This window comes from Ahaetulla prasina, chromosome 1 (assembly GCF_028640845.1).
Source record: "Ahaetulla prasina isolate Xishuangbanna chromosome 1, ASM2864084v1, whole genome shotgun sequence".
In the NCBI taxonomy this organism is placed as follows: Eukaryota; Metazoa; Chordata; class Lepidosauria; order Squamata; family Colubridae; genus Ahaetulla; species Ahaetulla prasina.
Window position 1 is genome coordinate 26,687,307 of NC_080539.1, and position 21,699 is coordinate 26,709,005.

The 21,699-nt window shown below is 45.6% G+C and overlaps 1 protein-coding gene across 5 annotated transcripts in view; it reads left to right on the forward strand.

Moving 5' to 3' along the window:
* Positions 1-21,699, forward strand: part of LOC131188874 (S-adenosyl-L-methionine-dependent tRNA 4-demethylwyosine synthase TYW1-like) — a 35,065-nt gene that overhangs the window by 2,038 nt on the left and 11,328 nt on the right. For 4 of the 5 annotated variants that reach the window (XR_009152859.1, XM_058164505.1, XM_058164504.1 and 1 more), the window contains exons 2-11: positions 1,023-1,162; positions 1,870-1,961; positions 3,291-3,392; positions 4,615-4,809; positions 5,982-6,257; positions 7,278-7,400; positions 8,406-8,523; positions 10,310-10,362; positions 20,734-20,852; positions 21,388-21,497. Coding sequence is in view for 4 of the 5 variants with exons in the window: in XM_058164502.1 (XP_058020485.1) it covers positions 1,023-1,162; positions 1,870-1,961; positions 3,291-3,392; positions 4,615-4,809; positions 5,982-6,257; positions 7,278-7,400; positions 8,406-8,523; positions 10,310-10,362; positions 20,734-20,852; positions 21,388-21,497 (1,328 nt within the window). In the remaining variant the exon portion in view is untranslated. Of the gene's footprint in view, positions 1-1,022; positions 1,163-1,826; positions 1,962-3,290; positions 3,393-4,614; positions 4,810-5,981; positions 6,258-7,277; positions 7,401-8,405; positions 8,524-10,309; positions 10,363-20,733; positions 20,853-21,387; positions 21,498-21,699 lie in introns of all 5 variants that reach the window. The other variant, XM_058164503.1, reaches the window with a different exon arrangement.

The following is a 21,699-nucleotide window of genomic DNA, read 5'->3' on the forward strand; positions in this document are numbered from 1 at the left end:
AAGTTATATTTTTCTTATTCCTGTAATGGCTCTGGATGGCTTACAAAAGTACATTAAAAATAACAGTACAAGCGTAAGTAAAAATATAAAACACAAGAGAACCAAACAGTATGGTCAAACTTAAGTACATTATGGCAGAGCTTGCTTGAACACCAGTAGCACTTTATTTCATATTTATTTATTCCATTATATGGGTGCCTACCTCAAATATTATAATAAACCAATCAGCATGAATCCTACCCCCCAAAAAACTGAATTAACTGTTGATGTCAAATATCTAGCAGGACCCACAATGGATATTATACTGATAATTACTTAGGAAACAAAAATGAAAAACACAAGCCACGGTATGATTGAAGCTCCAATCTTTTGTATGTGCATTTGACATCACTACACATATAAAAATAATGTGGTTTTGACAAAGCTGCCATCATTTTGCTTCTTTTTTTTCTCACTGAGGACATGACTTGGAGATGATACCAGATGGTTCGAAAAAATCTGGGTATAGTAATTGATTGCAAATGAAATATGAGCAAGCAGCTTGAGGCTGCTGACAAGAAGGCACATGCAATTTTAGGACTCCATCAACAGTAACTGAATTTCTAAATCATAGTAAATAATTGTTCCACTCTTTTCTGCTATGGTCAGATCACTGCTCTAAATGCTGTAAAAGGCTGTAGGTTTGAGAAGGATTTAGAGAACTTTGAGCAGGTTCAGAGAAAGTCAAGAAAGATGAACAGGAGACTAGAAATTAAGTCCTGTAAAGAAAGGTTGAAGGAATGGCAATTGATGTTTTAGTACATTAAAGTATCTGAGATCCTTTAATTTTGGCTCCTGAGTTGAACAGCTTGTTGGATTTGATGTCCTTAAATGGTCCCTGCCAAACAGTAAAGTTCTAAGATTGTTACTAGGATTCTGCCACCTTTAATTTGGTCTGAAGCTTGTTTACCAGAAAGCAAATTTCCATTTATCCTGATATCTGGCTTTTATAAATAGTAGCATTTTGTTCTGTTGTGTTTCAGATACTCCTGCAGACAACTGGGACAATCTCCATGCTCACTTAACTTTCCTGTGGCTGAACCGATTTTACCTTTATTCATGTGCAGCTTTTGGAATCAGCCTTTGGTTTTGCTTCCAGTTCCTCAACAAAGCCAAAGAGCAGGTAACTTTATTCTCATTGTGTCGATTATTTTCAATTCTGGTAACCTCAACCATGATGGAAAGATGATGGAAACTTTGTGGTTGTGGCCTCCTGAGTGCTCAAGCAGTTGAGAGACTAAGAAACATTCCGTAACAAAAAATCTAGAAAGTCTTTGCATCCTAAAGGGGGCAAATTCTTCCCATCAAAAATGTACTATTATCTTCTGCAGGCTTATTCAGAAATTAAACCCTTTGAGGCAAATTACACAAGTATACAGTAGTTGTAATTTATAGTTTTTTTTTTCTCCAGGGAATGAATTCTATTCATAGAATAGTATAAATATGGTATATTATCTGGAACATAGAACATCTGGAATGACATGTTTTTGGCAAACATAGAGCCAGGATTAGGGTAAAATACAAATGTTCTGAGGATGTTCATTAATGAAAAATTGATATGTTGTTCTCTCAGTATTAGTGGATGATATTTCTTGCCCGGCTATTTAATTTCTCTTGTTCAGGTATAGGATGTATTCCTCCGTAAGAGAAAACTTTCTTAGAAAATACTATCTTTCTAACTTGTACATCATCTGCATTGAGGGGTAAAGTGACTATTTAATGGCACCAGGAAAAAAAGAGTCTAAGTTTATTTCTGGGACTCTGTTGTTTAAATATTTCCTTTGTAGAACAAACATCGCCTTGCAGAATTAAATTTTCCTAAAATCACAGCTGCTGAAAAAGAACAGCAAGATCCAAGCCTCGACAAAGTCCATGTAGCCGGAGTGAAGGTATTCTATGGTTCCCAGACTGGAACAGCAAAGGTAAATAGTTCATTAATCCAGCAAGAGGTGAATTAATTTATCTTGCAACCATGTCTCTTTTTTCTCCTTTCGTTGAATAGAGGTAGTTGACCATTTTCAGGAGGAAAAAAGCACATTCAAGAGATGTTTTTGGTTAATTCCTATCTCCAGAGCTTGGCCCTTTTTTATCCTAATTTGAGAGCTGACAATCTGTTACTTATAAAGAAATAATTTGAATATGAGATTGTTTTGGGGTGCAGTAAAGTGGTAACGATAGTGGAGAAAAGACATAAGAAAGGGGATTTAAGTGCTATCCAAGGTTTCCTTAAGTGGTGAGTAGTTATACTCAACAACTGGATCAAAATGAAAGGCATCTTGGCTGCTACACCCATAATTCCTTGAAGTTGCAAGCATCATGTAGGATTTCTGGTATTAGATTTGCAGTACAGAGATTACATTCAAATCCTCATTCGATACTAAAACTGTCCAGATAATTTTCAGCCAGTAACTCTTTTTTTCATCCAAGCTCACTGGGATTGTAATTGAGGAATGAAGTACCCTTTAGGGCATTTGTAGCAGTTGTCCTGTATCAGACTACAGAACAGTATCCTGAACTATTCAACAAACCAACCTGGTGGTGCACAGAGTTTTCAAAGTCCTGTTGGAGAGCCACATTTCTGTCTGTTTCTAGCAAGGGTAAGAGGACAAGGGCCGCAGGACAAGATTGATAAGCAAAGTGTGTGTGGCTAATCATAGATAGCATAGAGAGTAATGGAATTTGAGGGTTGTGGAGAGATTGGTGTTTTGTTTTCATTGTGGTAAGCCTATTTTTAGAGGGTACACTGCAGTTTTAGAATTTTTCCATTTGAAATACATTATTGTTGATTTTTTATAAGGAATTGCGCCCAAATATTTGAGAGGTTGCGTGTGGCAGGTTGCCCATCTCTGCTTTTGTGAGCTCCCACTCCAAGTCCTTCTGAGTCCAGTTCAGCGTGGATATTTTTCCTTCCAGTTTAGATACATTAATGTTTATGTACGGGCATCTTCCAATCACAAGAGCTGCTGGAGTCCACCCATTTCAGTGCTTTCCCACTGTCAAATACTGGAAGCATCCTCTAAGGTTTTGGTCTTCTTGGGTTTCTCCTGATGTCTGCAGTTCTTAAAAAGTGGTGGGGATTATGTGTGAGAATGCTAAACCCTAGCATCTCCCTGCCTTGCACCCCAAAACCTTTAAAAAAATTGCAAGAGATAAGACTGAAGCAATTTCTCCTTCATAGATCAGTCAACGAATCACCTAGTGTGGCTTTCTTGTATGAAACAGATCTTCACTGTTTTTTTCTTTGTCTCTAGCGGTTTGCACTGGTACTTACTGAAGCTGTTGCCTCCATTAATTTGCCAGCAGAAATTATTGACATGCAAGATTATGATCCAGATGACTCTCTCATAGATGAGGTTTGTACTTCATCTCTTGTAGCCAGAATGTCATTTCTGGGTCCTATGGTTTGATGGCTCCTGCTTTTAAGAGCAAGTAAAAACTGTGGCCAGGAGTGCTATGGGTGGTGCCTTGCTTAGAACTGGATTAACTGAGGATGGTTGTTTATGCCTTTATCGTCTTTTTTTTTTTTTTGTCTTCAAGTCAATTTTGACTCCTGGCAATTGCCTAGACAAATCCATGCAGTTTTCTTGGCAATTTTTTCAGAAATGGTTTCCATTGCTTTCTTCTTAGGGTTGAAAAAAAAATGTCCAGCCTGAAATCATCCCGCTGAGTTTGTGCCTAAGACAGCATTAGAACTTTGAATCTCTTAATTTTTAGCCCGGTGCCTTTAACCAAACTGAGCCTCTCTATTAGATTGCTGCAATTTGATCTATGTGAGGCTGCCTTGAAACCACACCAAAATTTCATGTGATCCAGAAGGCATCGGTATACATACTCAATTACATTATTGGCATATTATACCTCTGCTCCAGGAGCTGTACTGTTACCAGTAAATTTCCAAGTGCAATTTAAAGTGCTAATCACTAAAGCTATATAGGGCTCTGAGCTTGGGGACTGTTTTTCCATATTAATTTCTGTCCATACTACCTGGACATCAAGGGAAGCCTGTTAAGAATCTCCATCTCTCAAGAATTATCATGGTGGGCAATAGTGACATTTTCTATAGCAATATAAGTATGGTATAACATGGCCCTGAAACAGCAATTACCTCCAGCCTTATGGTCTTCCAGATACAGGAGAAAAAATAGCTCTTCTAGAGCAGGAGTCTCCAACCTTGGCAACTTTAAGCCTGGAGGACTTCAACTCTCAGAATTCCCCAGCCAGCAAAGCCAGCCTGTCCTCCATCAAAAGAGAATAATATTCCAAATAGTGAAGTTATTTGGGATAATTTGAGGAGAAAAAGGCTACGAAACATCTCCTTTGCATGAAAAATGTCATACTAATAATATACTGAGCAGTTAATAGTTTCATGTCCTTTAGTGGCATGCAGAATCTGAGAAGGAATGAGTGAGAAGAATTCCTTTCATCTGATGTTAGAGCCAAGCTCTTCAAAGATGAGTTACTTTGAATTAAATTTTGGCATTTCTTTTTTTTTTTTACTATGAATGGTAAAGAACTGTGGTTGATTTAAATGTTATGATAGACAAAAAAAACCCCTGTTTTTCTTTAACTTTTCAGATAAGCAGCCAGAATATCTGCGTGTTCTTAGTTGCCACTTACACTGACGGCAAACCAACAGAGAACGCTGCATGGTTCTGCAAATGGCTGGAAGAAGCAGCCAATGACTTCAGAGTTGGCAAGGCATATCTGAAGGGTTTGCGATATGCTGTCTTTGGTTTGGGAAATTCAGTGTATGCTGACCACTTCAACACTGTGAGTATGGCGTTCCCTTTTTTTAAAAAAACACACCATACATCTGTGCATGTTATTGATACAGTTTTTTCTCAAGTTACGACCACTGTGGAGATCAAAATTGTAGTTGTCAGTCATTTTGGTTATAAGTTAAAACACTATAGGACCAGTGTCAATTTTACAACCATTTTTTACAACGGTTGTAAAGCAAATCAGGTGATATTTCAGTATCTTCTCCTTTTCAACAAGTGACAAATCTAAAAAATTATATGGAATCAGTGGAAAGCCATGAAATATAATAGTGGAGCATGAATATTATTTTCACTTTAAAGAAGTGGTGAAATGTGGTGAAATTGCAGGTTAGAGGGATGGCTGAAAAAAAGTTCTGTAGCCAGAAGAGTATTTTTTCACTACTCTGTCACTCTGACTATGAGATATCCAGTAGTGACTGTCTTAGATCAGGGGTGTCAAACTCGATTTCATTGAGGGCTGCATCAGGGTTGTGTTTGACCTTGTGTGTGTGGCCAGAGAGTATGTGGCCAGCTTGACGTCGCTTGAATTGGGGCACCTGTGGTGGCCCAAGCGCTCTGCTAGTGAAAATGGGCTCCTGAGCTCCATTTTCAGCTGCAACGGCCTACTGCAACCCTCTGCCACTGAAAATGGAGCTGGGGAGGGGGGCTGTGCCTGGCCCTCGAAAACTCTGTTTTCAGCTGGCCTGGCCTCCTGAAACCCTCTGCTAGCGAAAATGGAGCTTGGGGATGCTTTTCATAGGCCTGGCGAGCTCCGTTTTCGCTGGCAGAGGCACCACGGGCTGGTCCTTTTCAGGGCAGCCCAGCGGGCCGGAGCTAAGCACCCGACAGGCCGGATCCAGCCCCTGGGCCTTGAATTTGACACCCCTGTCTTAGATGTTGGATTAGTGGCATTTTTACATTTGACTGATAGAAAAATGTGTGTATCCTCTTTGATTCTCTAGTTACTTCCTCTAATACCTCTCCTGAGTCTACTATTTAATATGGTGGCTCTTCTTGTGGGTTTAGAGATAAAAGGAGTGATGGAAGTGATACAACAGGAAGAAGGAAGAAGATGGGACAGATTCTCTGAACTTGAAGCGTTCCAAACATGTCCATTATGATTAGCATCTCTTGCCTTTTAAGACCCAAACATTGCCTCTCTGCCTCTTGTTTTCCCTGCAGGTGAGCAGGAATGTTGATAAGTGGCTGTGGATGCTGGGTGCTCGACGCATTTTGTCATGTGCTCGAGGGGACAGCAATGTGGTGAAGAGCCAGCATGGAAGCATTGAGGCTGATTTTGAGGTTTGGAAGGCCAAGTTACTCACGAGGCTTCAAGCTCTTGCCAAAGGGGAACAGAAGGCCTGTAGTGGGAGATGCAAAAAAGGGCCCTGTAGATCCAAATCAAAAGTGAGCCAAGAAGCAAAAGAACAAGAGACCTCAAAGCAGGTGGAGAAAGAAGTAAGTGGAGAGGACTGATAGAACTCTATGATTTTGGCTCTGTTACTTCTTTTATGTGATGAACCTCATATCTATCTCTCTCTCTCTCTCTCTCTCTCTCTTTCATTCTATCTATCTATCTATCTATCTATCTATCTATCTATCTATCTATCTATCTATCTATCTATCTATCTATCTATCTATCTATCTGTATTACAGAACAAACTAGGATCTTTTTTTACCCTTCTTTTGGGCAGCACAATGGTTCCATAACTCTGAGAATTTTCTCCACCTTTTTTTCTTTTTTTTGCTATTCACGCTTCCTCCATTTCCTTTGTGCTCCAGCATTTATCTTCTTTGTTCACTTGTTCCAGTGAACAAGTTTCTTATTTTTTTCCTCTTTTTTAGTGCCGTAGAATCAAATTTCCCAGAAAAGGGATTATTTAGGTGCTGATTCCAATCCTGCTCAATACAGGAATCCCGCTGAAAGGATTGACACAGGTGTCAAACTCAGTTGTGTCATGTGACAAATCACGATGTTTTTTGCCTTTGTGGAGCAGGGGTGGGCTTGGCCTGCGCGTGATGCATCCGGCCCATGGGCTGCAGTTTGATACCACTGCTCTAACGCATATCTGATGTTCTTCATACTCATTTTACCATCCTTCAGTCTCTCCATGCCTTTGTTCCTGTCCCACAGTTAACAATTTCTTTTACTCTATGTTTTTCCTGCCAATCATACTGATAGTTTGCTTCACTCAAGAAATTGTTCGGTAGCTGGAGCCTTTATAAAGCTTCATTGTAGCTGGGTTTACTACATGCTATACACTTTGCATGGTAAATCAGAGTTGGTTGGGCTCCTACCAGGCCTACGTCTTTATGAGTTGTATTATGCTGGTTGTTGCTAGACAGGATTCTGACCACTTTCTGGAGAAGGTATCAAAGGGTGTCAGTGCTGGACATAAGGACAACTCAGTTGATAACTCATTAACTAGAGAATAGAAAGATGGCTTGTGCTTTCTCTTTCCTTGTTTTGCATGTCAGGAGGAGGATTTCTTTGAAACCACAAGTGAGGAGGAATCTGATACAGAGAATGGTAGAGGTGCAGAGCAGGTTGTGGATGTTGAAGATTTGGGCAAAGTGATGGGCCAAATGAAGAAATCTCAGGTAAGGAGAATTTTGCCCTTGATCCAAATATCTTTCTATTTGCACATGTATTTCTTGACTTTTGACCATTCAATCCCCATTCAAAGTTACAACAGTGTTAAATGAGTGATGGTTATGACTGGTCCTCAGAGCTCCACGTGAGTGTGATGTAGGTGCTTGACAGCCAGCTTGCGATTACAACCATTTAAAGTGCCCCATGATCATGTAATTATCATTTGCAACTTTCCCTACTGGCTTCCCCAGAAAGTCAATGGAAAAACCAGCAGGGAAGTTTGGAAGTTTTTGGGAGAAGTCTCCCCCAGTTGTGCATCCTCTCCCAGCTCCTTTGCTCTTGCACTATACAGGCCATTTGTGTCCTCTCCAACCTTCGTCAGGCCTCTCTCCCACCCTCCCCAACTCTTCCCCTGCTACCCATACATCCTCCCCATCGCTCTCTCACAGCCTCATGCACCCCTTCAGGCCCTCCCCAAACTGGCAGCAGTCACTTGCCTTTTGGCCTATTTGTAACCCACTTGGGCTTGCAACTTCCTGCTGGCTTCCCCATTGACTTGGTTGTGGGAAGCCGGCAGGAAGTTGTCTTGCCTAATGACAATGGGATTTGGTTAACAAAGGTCACTGGGCCTGCAGGAATTTCCATTGCTAAGCAGTAGGGTTATCCTTTACAACTCATCGCTTAGCAACTGAACTTACAGTTGCTTTTGTAAGTTGAGTGCTACTTGTATTTCTAGGGTCAGAACAAAAATATGTTGCTAGATGTCCAACCTGCCCTATTGTTGTGCTGCTGTCTCCTGGCAGCGATAGCAGTAGAAGTCACACTTCCTTCTGCCGCTGAAGTCTCAGTTGCTAGTACAATCCTAATTTGAAGCCAGTCCATTGTAAAAATGTCATCCTATGAAGCTGGCCAAAGCTGTAGCAGTTTCATAGCATTTTAATGGAAGGATTTCTTCAACTGTGAAGAACAAATCAGCTTCCTTTTTTTTAAAAAAAAATGTTGTTCTTGCATAGAAAGAGCATCAGATCGACGGAGAGGTTCCCATTGGAGTTGGAACTCAACATGGCAGAGGGGAGGATGAGAGAAGGGAGATGATCACTCCTGCTCTTCGAGATGCACTCACAAAGCAAGGTGATGGGGTCTGCAGTAACCTATGTTGATTGTCATTATACAGTAATGGCCAAAATTGTGGAAACCTTTTGGGAAAAGTGTATTTTTGAGGTTTGATGGCTAATAACACCACCTTTTTTTGGAATTTCAAAATAATTCTATTCCACTGCTAGAATGGCCTGGGAATAGCCCAGACCTTAACCCAATTGAAAATCTATGGAGCCGACTAAAGAAACTTGTTAGTCAGAAGTGACCCAGCAATAAAACCCAGGTAATAGAAGCAATCATTCAATCTTGGTTTCACATTATAACAGCTGCATAATTAGGGAGCAGACCCCACACTCAATTGCACTGAGGATATTACCTAGTCAGGTAATGACTCTGAGCTTGTTTTCTGCAAGCAAACCAGAAGCTCAGACACTATAAAGGCCTCCACCGTTGAACCTTGAACTACATATGTCCTATTGAACTGTTCTTTTTCGTGGTCTATTTTGCAGGGCTGCTGTGTGGATAAAATGGTTGGGAGGACTATGTAAGTTGTTGAGACTCATTCCCGTTAGTGAAACTAAATTAAAAACTCACTTTATTTCAGTGTTTCCCAGCTTTGTAAATTTTAAGATGTGCGGACTTCCCAGAATTCCCCAGCCAGCATCAACACATTTTAAAGTCGCCAAGGTTATTGTAAGAGTATCCAGTTGGAGACAGACCAGTTAAATGGCTAGGTTTATATTCTTTTGTTTGTTTGTTTTGCATGCTCATTTTTGTCTTCAAGTCAACCTTGACTCTTGACAACTATTTGGACAAGTCCCTGCAGTTTTCTTGACAGCCCGCTTGGAAGTAATTGCCCTTTCCTTCTTCTTAGAGCCAAGAGAGACTGACTGATCCAAGGTTACTTAGCTGATTTTGGGCCTAATGCTGGATTAGAATTCACTCTCCCATTTTCTAACCCAATGCCTTCACTTCTACATCAAAATGGCTCTCTTATATATCATGCTAAGCTATAATTTACTTGACCATAGTTTGTTGAATAAGGCATGCACTGAGACATAAATCATGGTTTTGACAGTATTGAAAACAATATAATCACATAAAATAGTCAAAACCAAATAAACCACCATGTGCTTTTACACTGTTCTGAGAATCCAGATACCTATTGGAGCTGACTTTGAACAAAAGTGTTTGCTTGTGTTAAAGTGCTTATATTTGATAGCCCGTAAGGATCTTTATGACCATTTCTTTCTGCTATATCGGTGGTAGTCAACCTGGTCTCTACCGCCCACTAGTGGGCGTTCCAGCTTTCATGTGGGCGGTAGGGGTTTTGTCCGATACTGAAGCACTTTTCTTTTTTTTAATTTAATTGATTTTTTAAAAAAAATTCATAGCATTATTTAAAAACATTTTCATTAGGTTTTCATAAAATTCCCCGTGACAATTTAAATTTCTGAAAATATACTATTTGTATCACCCACGCATAAGTTTAGTTCACGTTACGTAAGTGAAACTAAATGGCGCTATAGTGCGACCGCAAACAAAAGGCCTTCGTCCCAGAATAGCTTGCGCATCTCCCCCCACACCACCCAGCTGTAACAGACAAGCAGAGCTGGTAATCGGCACCCCCCCAACCCAATCCACGATGCACGAGAGGCATGCACAGATGACAATACATGGCGCATTACTGTGGAACCGGTGGGTGGTTAGAAAATTTTACTACTAAAAGAAAAACAAAAGTGGGTGGTAGGTATAAAAAGGTTGACTACCCCTGTGCTATATAATTCAAACTAAAACAAAAACCTCTTTTTCCATTCAGGTTATAGATTAATTGGGAGCCATTCTGGAGTGAAGCTTTGCCGTTGGACAAAGGTACTACTTTTCTAATCAATTTTTAAATTTATTTATAAAATGTATTGGCCGCCCATCTTACCATAGGGTAACTGGGCAATTTACAGTCATAAAAATATATCTATATATATACTATTAAAACATAAATAATTAAAACCTAAGAACAAATGGGGGAGGACAGGGGCGGAGTGGGGAGAGGTGGGATCTGTAGTTACTACCCTGTTTTCCTCAAAATAAGACATCCCCTGATAATAAGCCCAATCAGGCTTTTGAACGTGTGGAAATAAGGCCAAGTGCTTATTTCAGGGTTCAAAACAATATAAGACAGGGTCTTATTTTTGGGGAAACATGGTAGAACAACCACCTCTGCTGTGCTGCTTCCCACTGGGGCCCCACACCAATTACCAGAGCCATGTTATTATGCCCTTAACAAAAGGATGAGAGGGTTGGGTCCACTTTCACATTGGAGGGGGGCAAGATGTCTCAGACGGCTGGAGCAACAGCAGAGAAGGTCCCCCTGGACCTTGCCAGCCAAAATAATTGGGCTCACAGAACCCACAGCATGCCTCCTCTCCCTTCATGAGTGGGACAGGCCAATCCCAGTGGGATGGGATGGTCCCTCAAGTAACCTAATCATGATGGTGATAACAAACAATAGCGTCTAATACAAAAACATATAGGACTATGTATAATAATAAAAGGTCTTCCCCAATCTCATGATCTCCAGATGAATTAGTTGGAGGACAACTAAAATAAGTGAATCTGACTCATCAGAGGCTCATCTTCACTATGGTGGGTTTTACATTCATCACAGTGCAACAGAGGAAAAGCTGAAAATGCTTTAAATAAAATAATAGTAATAAAAAGAAAATGCAAAAATAAATCTATGTTAATTATCACAATGTTCCCTCCTTTATGGTATTAAGATAATTGTAGTTTTATAGTTCAGTTGAATTTATTTGGTTTATTATGTCCTCCCACTCCTGGGTGACTTCATGATTTTATTTCACCCAGTCATTTCTAATTACCGTATATACTCGAGTATAAGCCGAGTTTTTCAGCACGTTTTTTGTGCTGAAAAGCGCCCCCTCGGCTTATACTCGAGTCTCATCTTGATGTGCCGGGAACCCCGCACAGGAGACGCCAAAGAGGCGGCGAGATCGTCCGCGGATTTGCCCAAGGCTGAGCAGTTCGCGCGGACCTGAGCCAAGCGGTCCCAGTCAGCGAGCGGTGAAAGCGACATGCCGGCGCGCTCGCTTTCACCGTTCGGCTGGACTGGGACCGCTTGGCTCGGGTCCGCAGTAACTCCGCCAGGCTGTGCGCGAAGAAACCATTTAAAAGCCCCGCCAGGGCTTTCTTTCTTCTCCCTCCGTGCTTCAGAAGTTGGGCTTTTAAATGGTTTCTTTGCGGCACAGCCTGGCGGGAGTTACTGCGGACCCGAGCCAAGCCGGTCGCAGTCCAGCCGAACGGTGAAAGCGCCATGCCGAGCCCCGCCCCGCTTTCACCATCCGGCTGGACTGGGACCGGCTTGGCTCGGGTCCGCAGTAACTCCTGCCAGGCTGTGCCGCGAAGAAACCATTTAAAAGCCCCGCCAGGGCTTTCTTTCTTCTCCCTCCGTGCTTCAGAAGTTGGGCTTTTAAATGGTTTCTTCGCGGCACAGCCTGGCGGGAGTTACTGCGGACCCGAGCCAAGCCGGTCGCAGTCCAGCCGAACGGTGAAAGCGGAGCGGCGCTCGGCATGTCGCTTTCACCGTTCGGCTGGACTGGGACCGCTTGGCTCGGGTCCCGCGGGCGGGGAGCCGACTTTGGCCCTTTAGCAAGGAGGAAGGTGGGAGGGAAGCGGAGCTGCCGGCTGTGGCGCTCCGCTCGGAGCCGCCGCCGCCGCCGCCTGGAAGAGGAGGAGGTGACCTTCACGCTGGAGAGGGTGGGGATGGGGGTTGAGGCGTGCAAGAGGAGCGAGCGTGGAGGAAGAGGAGGCGGCGGCCCGCGACAGCGCGGCTTCTAAGATCAGCCCACGCCCAAGAGGGAAAGGGAGCGAGTGGGTGGGTGGCTGGGACGAGACCCCACCACAAACACACACACAGCCGGTCGGACGGCGCGGTTCCTTTCTCTGCTCTCTCGCTCTGCGTCAAGGCGCTGGAAGGGGCGGAGAGCGAAACAGCAGCAGGAGCAGCCGCGCCGCCGCCTCCTCCTCCTCCTCCTCCTCCTCCTCCTCCTTTCGTGGCGGGCTGCTTCCAAGTCTGGAAATCTGTTTTGGGAAGTGGTGGTGCAGCGGCAGTTCAGCCCTGTCGGCCGGGGAAGGAGGCGGTGGATCGGATTCTCGCGCCACACGAAGTCGGCTGGAAAGCTTGCTGCTTCTTCTTCTTTTGCTTCTCTCCCCACCCCTCTTTTCGGCTCTCTTGCAACGTTGCTGCAGCTCCTCGGCTCCTTTTCCCGGCGCCCAGAAGGCTCGAGCCTCTGCTGCCGATTGAATACTAAAATAAAATAAAAGAGCGGAGAAGAACGGGCGCCATGGTGTCCGCGTCCCTGTCGCCGCCCGGCAGGACGCGTTTAAAAAGGCGGGGAGTTGAAAAGAGGCTGCCTCTTGGGTTACCTCAACATCCATTCCAGAGCCGCTAAAGAGCGGCTGCTTGGCCCGCCCTGGTTGGGGAACGGCACAAAAAGGGTCCCTGGTGACCCAGAATTCATCCTAGCCCCATTGACTGGCCCCTTTGACTCGATAGGATTTAGCTGACGGGATTGTTAAACAGCGCTCGCACCTTTCTTCTGGGGAGAGAAGTCACTCTAATAAATATTGGGAGGTGTTTTCAAGGAAACATAGGGGTCCACCTTCTGCCCACAAGAAATGTAGGGAAATGCCACCATTCCCAGCCTTCTGAGCACATCAGCTTATCCTGGCAGAGGATGAGGAAAGTCGCATTTCAAAGCCTTTGGAAATCACCAGCTTGGAAAAAGCTAAATTATGTAGGGCTATTCAGCTACAACTTCGTGTTTAGGTTTTGTCTTTTGAAGCGAGATAATGATAGCTAGCTAGCTAGCTAATTAGATAGATAGATAGATAGATAGATAGATAGATAGATAGATAGATAGATAGATAGATAGATAGATAGATTAGAAAGAAAACAGAACAAAAAAACAGAATAATAGAGTTGGAAGGGACCTTGGAGGTCTTCTAGTCTAACCCCTGCTTACGCAGGAAACCTTATACCACTTTTATTTATTTTTTATTTTATTTTATTAAATTTTTATACCGCCCTTCTCCCGAAGGACTCAGGGCGGTGTACAGCCAAAGTAAAAACAAAGATATATACAGTTTAAAACAACAATTAAAAAGAGCAAATTTTAAAGGCCGATTATTAAAATTTAAATTAAAAAGTTAAAAAATATTAAAACCCCAATTAAAATACATCACTAATTATGCCAGTCCCGCTTTAATGAATAAATATGTTTTGAGCTCACGACGGAAGGTCCGAAGATCGGGCACTTGACGCAGACCGGGGGGAAGTTCATTCCAGAGCGTCACTGCCCCCACAGAGAAGGCCCTACTCCTGGGGGCCGCCAGCCGACACTGTTTGGCGGACGGCACCCTGAGGAGACCCTCTCTGTGCGAGCGTACGGGTCGGTGGGAGGCAAAAGGTAACAGCAGGCGGTCTCGTAAGTACCGGGTCCTAAGCCATGGGGCGCTTTAAAGATAGTTACCAAAATCTTGAAGCGCACCCGAAAGACCACAGGAAGCCAGTGCAAGCTACGGAGCAGCGATGTCACGTGGGAGCCACGAGCGGCTCCCGTTACTACTCGCGCAGCCGCATTCTGGACTAACTGCAGCCTCCGGGTGCACCTCAAGGGCAGCCCCATGTAGAGAGCATTGCAATAATCCAGCCCAGACGTAACCAGGCGTGGTGACCGTGCATAAGGCATCCCGATCAAGGAAGGGCGCAACTGGCGAACCAGGCGAACCTGGTAAAGGCCCTCCTGGCGGCGGCCGCCAGGTGTTCATCAAAGACAGCCGTCCGTCCAGGAGGACACCCAAGTTGCGAACCGCCTCCTTTGGGGCCACTAACTCGCCCCCAACAGTCAGCTGCGGATGCAGCTGACTGTACCGGGATGCCGGCATCCACAGCCACTCCGTCTTGGAGGGATTGAGCTTGAGTCTGTTTCTCCCCATCCAGACCCGTACAGCTTCCAGGCACCGGGACAGCACTTCGACCGCTTCGTTGGGGTGGTCCGGGGTGGAAAAGTACAGCTGAGTATCATCAGCGTACAGATGATAACTCACCCCGAAACCACTGATGACCTCACCCAGCGGCTTCATATAGATGTTGAACAGGGTGGGCGAGAGAATCGACCCTGAGGCACCCCACAAGTGAGGCGCCTCGGGGCGACCTCTGCCCCCTGTCAACACCGTCTGCGACCGGTCAGAGAGATAGGAGGAGAACCACCGATAAACGGTGCCCCCACTCCCAATCCCTCCAACCGGGCGCAGCAGGATACCATGGTCGATGGTATCGAAGCCGCTGAGAGATCTAATAGGACCAAGGCAGAGGAGCAACCTGTCCCTGGCCCTCCAGAGGTCATCCACCAACGCGACCAAAGCCGTCTCCGTGCTATAACCGGGTCGGAAGCCGGACTGGAGCAGGTCCAGATAGACAGTTTCCTCCAGGTGCTGGGGGAGCTGCCATGCAACCACACTCTCAACAACCTTCGCCACAAAGCGAAGGTTGGAGACTGGACGATAATTACTCAAAATAGCTGGGTCCAGGGAAGGCTTCTTGAGGAGAGGTCTCACCACCGCCTCCTTCAAGGCGGCGGGGAAAACCCCTTCCATCAAAGAAGCATTTATAATCCCCTGGAGCCAGCCTCGTGTCACTTCCTGAGCAGCCAGCACTAACCAGGAAGGGCACGGGTCCAGTAAACATGTAGCTGCATGTAACCTCCCCAGCAACCTGTCCATGTCCTCGGAGCCACAGAATCAAACTCATCCCAAATAACCTCAACAAGGCGCGTCTCTGTCGTCCCGGCTGGATCATCGCAATCTTGGTCCAAACTATCCCGAAGCTGAGCGATTTTATCGTATAGATAACCGTTAAACTCCTCAGCTCGTCCCTGCAGGTCATCCCGTCCCTCTTGATGGAGGAGGAACGGGTCACCAAACAGGGCGGCCGGGCGGTTATCTGCCGATGCAATGAGGGTGGAAGCGTGAGGCGCCGCCTCCCTCATTGCCACTAGGTAGGTCCTAGTAAAGGACCTCACTAGTGTCCGATCAGCCTCGAACAGCTAGACCTCCAAACACTCTCCAGGCGTCTTCTCCGGCGTTTCATCTCTCTCAGCTCCTCGGAAAACCAGGGAGCCAATTGAGATCTCGCGGGTCAGAGGTCGCAAAGGCGCGACACGGTCCAAAGCCCCAGCCGCAGCCCGTTCCCAGGCCGCAACCAGTTCTTCAGTCGTGCCGTGGGTAAGATCCTCAGGAAGCGGCCCAAGCTCCGTCAGGAACCTCTCCGGGTCCATCAGGCGCCTGGGACGGAACCAACGCATTGGCTCCGTCTCCCTGCGGTGGTGAGCGGCGGTCTGAAAGTCTAGGCGAAGAAGAAAATGATCTGACCATGACACGGTTCTTTCACTAAATCTCCTAAATCCAGATCATTTACCCACTGACCAGAGATAAAAATCAAGTCTAGCGCCACCCCCAATGTGTGTAGGGCCACCAGTTACTTGAATCAGGTCCAAGGCCGTCATGGAGGCCTGGAACTCCTGAACCACCGTCGACGACAAGCCGGCAGATGGCAGGTTGAAATCCCCCAAGACCAGTAGTCTGGGGATCTCCACCGCCACGCCAGCAAGCACCTCTAGCAGTTCAGGTAGGGCTGTAGTCACGCAGCAAGGAGCCAGGTACGTGATCAACAGCCCCATCTGATTCCGGTGGCCCCACTTCACAAGGAGGATTCACAGCCAGCTATCTGAGGAACAGTGGACTCCTCGGCTCCAGACTTTCTTTAATCACAACCGCCACCCCCCCACCCCTACCTTGGGTCCTCGGCTGATGGAATGCACGGAAACCCCGAGGGCACAGTTCGACCAGGGTACACCCCCTTCTGTGCCCAACCAGGTCTCCGTAATGCCCATAAGGTCCGGACTCCTCTGAATAAGATCACAAATCAGGGAGCCTTGTTAACCACGGACCGGGCATTGCAAAGCATCAGCCTAAGACCCAAGCTCTGAGGGTCTTGACCATCCGGGGAACGAGTGAGGACTGGGGGGCCGGAGCACGTGATCGCTTTTAAACATCGAAGACGGGCTCCCAAAGAGCGACACGCCCCTGCCTCCGCCATATCTGCCCCTCCCACTCACCGTCCAGATGGAATAATGTTCTCCGCTCTGTACAATCCCCTCCCGCCCCGTCTTCGGACCAAGTGAAATAGTGTCGTGAGCCCGCGTTGGGACTGGACATACCCTCCCCGACGGGTCACTCCCCCTACCCCTCAATCCCCCCCCCCCCCTTTAAAACCCCCTTTTAAAAAACCTATTAAAAAACCCCCAGAGATTCTTCTTCGAGGCATGCCACCTCTCTGGGTCCCAAGACCCTTCATTAAGGTAGGCCCTCGATAGAACAGAGGGCCACTCCTGCGAGGCGGGGGAACCTCGCAGCCGTAAGAGCTCAAGCGCCGAGTAACTCATAATAGGATCAAGTAACAACGGAAAAAAAGGGTATCCCGAGCCAGCAGTTCCCTACAAGTGTAGTAAAACCGACCCCCTGTCCATATAAGATGTAAAACGGGGATCAAACTGTCCGAAGTCCGCTGATGGAATTAGCGGACCGGTACACCACTGTCAGGCGAACACCATGAGGAACGACCATGTTTAAAGTTACCTACGCCAGACAGTTGACAGTCATGTCTGCAATGCCGCTGATGACAGAAATAGCGGCCATTATCGTTAGCTTAAAATCAGCCATAAAACTAGGCCTTTAAAGCCTAGGATGGTAAAAGGCCGTCCAAAGTCGTTCACAGTCAGATGATAGTCCCGCTGATGTCCTTCGCGGTGAGGTGAACGCCGAGAGCTAAAACCGTCCAAGCCGCCAAGCCCTGCCGATGTCAGGGCCAATGTCTAAGGCCGGTGTCCAGGTTCAAGACAGAGCCGATGTCCAGGCTCATGACCAGGTCGATGGTATTAGGACTTAAATCTAGCGGAAAAATTCCAGCCGCCGATGGTACTTGCGGCAGAACGACAATCTGGCAATCCGGCAATCCGGGAGGCCGACAGGCCGGAGACCAACAGGCCGGCAGGCCCGCAAGACAGCAGGGCCGGCAAGGCCGGCTGTCCATCTCCGGGGAGCGCCAAACCGCACCCCCCGAAAGTGAGCGCCACCGTCCCTTTCCCGCAAGCCAGCAAGCCCACAGGCCCGCAAGTCAGCAGTCCGGCCAGCCAGCAGATCGAAAAGCCAGCTGGCCGCCAAATCTTCAGGGGGCGCCATTCCGCACCCCCCAAGATGGCTACCGCCGTCCGCTGCCCAGTCATACCTCCCGAATCGTCCACGCCGAAAACCGACAGGCCGGCAGGCCGGCAGGCCAGCGGGGCCGGCAAGGCTGGCCGTCCACCACCGGGGGGCGCCGGACCGCACCCCCCCGAAGCGAGCGCCGCCGTCCATCCCCCGCGAGCCGGCAAGCCCACGGGCCCGCAGATCGACAGACCGGCCAGCCAGCAGATTGAAAAGCCAGCTGGCCGCCGGAGCTTCAGATCTTCAGGGAGCGCCGTTCCGCACCCCCCAAGATGGCCGCCGTCCGTCCGCTGCCCAGTCATGCCTCCAGCCTCGTTCTCGGCGGCCGAGGATCCCACGACGTCCAAAACCTCTCCATCGGCCGCCGGACAGCTTCAGCAAGAGGCGGAGGGCACTCGGCAGCTCAGCAGTCGGCTCCACGTGGTTTCCCGGCTCAGGAAACCCGACCCGTTGTCTCCACAGAGCTCAAGACGCTGCCATATCGGGCATGCGCAGAAGAAAAAAAAAAGAAAAAAAAAAGAAAAAAAAAAAAAAGAAAAAATGCTTCAAATGCTTATCCAATATCTTCTTAAAAACTTCCAGTGTTAGAGCATTCACAACTTCTGGAGGCAAGTTGTTCCACTGGTTAATTGTTCTAACTGTCAGGAAATTTCTCCTTAGTTCTAGGTTGCTTCTCTCCTTGATTAGTTTCCACCCATGCTTCTTGTCCTGCCCTCAGGTGCTTTGGAGAATAGTTTGATTCCCCCTTCTTTGTGGCAGCCCCTGAGATATTGGAATGTTCCTATCATGTCACCCCTAAACTAGACATACCCAGTTCACATGCCCCGTGAGACGTCTTGCTTGCATGTCACACACACGCACCGCTCGCTGGGAAAAAAAAAAGGATGGAAGGAAGGAAGGAAGGAAGGATGGATTGATGGATGGAGGCGACCGCTTTGAAGCGCAACCTTCTCCCGCAACTAAGGGGGTCAATGTTTTCCCAATCCTAGGGTGTGGGAAACAGTCATTCTTTCTTCCCCTAGTCTCTCCCGAGATCGCACTGCAGCGCCCATCATCCCCAGCCGGCAATCTGAGCTCGTGCCATCGATGTGGTCCTTGAACTTCCCCTCCTTGTTTCTAACCCAGCCTAGGATGGCCGGGCGTGGAGGGTATGGTGGTGGTAAACGACCAGGAGAAAGCTTTCGCTCTTTTCGAGAGGTCCTCTTGGAAGGCTGCCTTGGAAAGGGAAAGTGGGAGGGGCAGAGATTTCTCCTCAAAGGTCCCCTTGGAAGGCTGGGTTGGAAAGGGAAAGTGGGAGGGGCAGAGATTTCTTCCTCTCGGGTCCCCTTGGAAGGCTGGGTTGGAAAGGGAAAGTGGGGAGGGGGCAGAGATTTCTTCCTCGGGTCCTTCTAGAGTCCTTGAGAAACTGATATCATACAAGGTTAATAAATTATACTCCTCCTCCTCATTGATGAGTTTTTCATCCTGAAATTGATTGAAACATTGTACCATCATATGCTGCCATAGTATAGTGTTAACAACATCTGTAAAGATGATATATGAGCATGACACTAAGATTTGTCTATATTTCCCCCTTTATTGAAAAACTTCCATCATGCTTCTTTCTGAAAACAAAGGTCATTATAATATACCTCATTATATATTTGATTTGATGATATTTCAGTTAATAAATACCATTTAAGGTGTTAAGCTTCCTTTCTTTTTCAGCAGCAAAGTGAATTACAACTTTAAAGAACTTTATTACTTTATATTCATTTATTTTAAGTATAGATTTTAGATTTTTAAACAAATATGTTTAGAGCTTTTATATCTTTCAAGTTATTCAAATTATCCCCTCAGCAGGTATATAATGGCATCCAATTCCAATATCATGTTGGGGCTTTTGAGCAAGGGAGGAGGAACGCGAGCACCGCCTTTCGCGCTGGCATTCCGGGATTTCCCTTTGTTTAGAGCTGGGAATCCTCCTTCCCCCTTTTGCACTTTTATTGTTTTTCGTTCAAATAAATATTCATGTTATTTTACTTGGCTCTATCTTTATTTTTTACATTGACCAGTAGCTGCCTCATTTCCCACCCTCGGCTTATACTCGAGTCAATAGTTTTTCCCAGTTTTTTGTGGTAAAATTAGGTGCCTCGGCTTATATTCGGGTCGGCTTATACTCGAGTATATACGGTAAGTGTTATTTGATGTTCATTGCAGTGCAATATCTATTGTTATTTTGCATATTTTTAATGCATTTCAAACTTTCAGCCCACTCATTGTGATGAGGATGGGCCATAAAAGCTGTAAATAATAATAATAATAATAATAATAATAATAATAATAATAATAATAATAATAATAATAATAATAATAATAATAATAATAATAATAATAATAATGAGGAGGAGGAGAAGGAGGAGGAGGAGGAGAAGAAGAAGAAGAAGAAGAAGAAGAAGAAGAAGAAGAAGAAGAAGAAGAAGAAGAAGAAGAAGAAGAAGAAGAAGAAGAAGAAGAAGAAGAAGAAGAAGAAGAAGAAGAAGTAGTAGAAGTAGTAGTAGTAGTAGTAGTAGTATTTGATGAGATGACTTTTGAGGTTAGGAGGAGCTGCACTCAGCTTCAGTGGGGTCCCTTCACTTTATTTAGTGGTGGGGCCCATATTACAGAATACTTCTTTTCTCCAGTAAAGAACATACGTTTAACATTTAGTGCCAGCAAATTTTTTTTATTATTTTTAAATTTGGTTTATATTCTGCCTTTCCTCTCATTCCAAAATAGCATGTAATATTTTACAGTTTAAGAATAATTTAGAATAATTTGTTAAAAAATAAACTATGATTGTATAAGGTAAATGCTTGTAATAGCAGCACCTTCTTGAGGCTACCATTATTTATTTTGTTGTTGTTCACATTTGTCCAACAGTCGATGCTTCGTGGGAGAGGAGGCTGTTACAAGCACACCTTTTACGGCATTGAAAGCCACCGCTGTATGGAGACCACACCGAGCTTGGCTTGTGCTAATAAATGTGTCTTCTGTTGGAGGTAAAGATCTGGGACTGAAACTTTTTGTTAGCAAACATGTTCAAATGTTTGTGCCTCCAAGTCAGAGTAGAACTCTGATGGCTGCCTGGACAAGTCCCTTCAGTTTTTTTGGCAAGATTTTGGAAGTGAGTTGCCATTGCCTGCTTCCTAGGGCTGAGAGAGCTTGACTGGACCAAGGTCACCCAACAGGCTTCATGTCTAAGGCAGGACTACAAGTCACAATCTCTCGCATTCTAGCCTGATGCCTTAACCATTCACCAGACTTGCTCTCTGGGATCAATTCTACCAAGGGACAAATAATCAGAAAAGCGCTGCTTTCATTTTGATAGTCCTAAACCAGGGCTGTCAAATTCACGCCATCATGGTGGTGTCACGTGACATATCATGACTTTTTTCCCCCTTTGCTAAACTGGGCATGGCCAGCGTGTGATGCATCTGGCCCAGGGGCCGCAAATTTGACAGCCCTGTCCTAAACTGTCAGATTAATTCTCAGGTATATATCATTGTTTCTTAATTATACATTTCTATTTTTCAGACACCACACAAATCCTGTTGGCACTGAGTGGCGATGGAAGATGGACCAGCCAGAGATGATCTTGAAGGAGGCCATTGAGAACCATCAGAATTTGATCAAGCAGTTTAAAGGTAGGTGAGGATCCTATACGTGTGATATTTTTTTAGAAATTGGATCTTGAATATAGAAATCTCTAAGTGACTGACACATGAGGGAAGAGAGCCTCTTTTAAGTATGCTTCTATTACATCAGAGCTTCAAGTTTTCCATCCTAGGTATATATGATTAAATTGGACCCTAGACTGTTTTGTTTCTGGAAATTATAGTACATCTG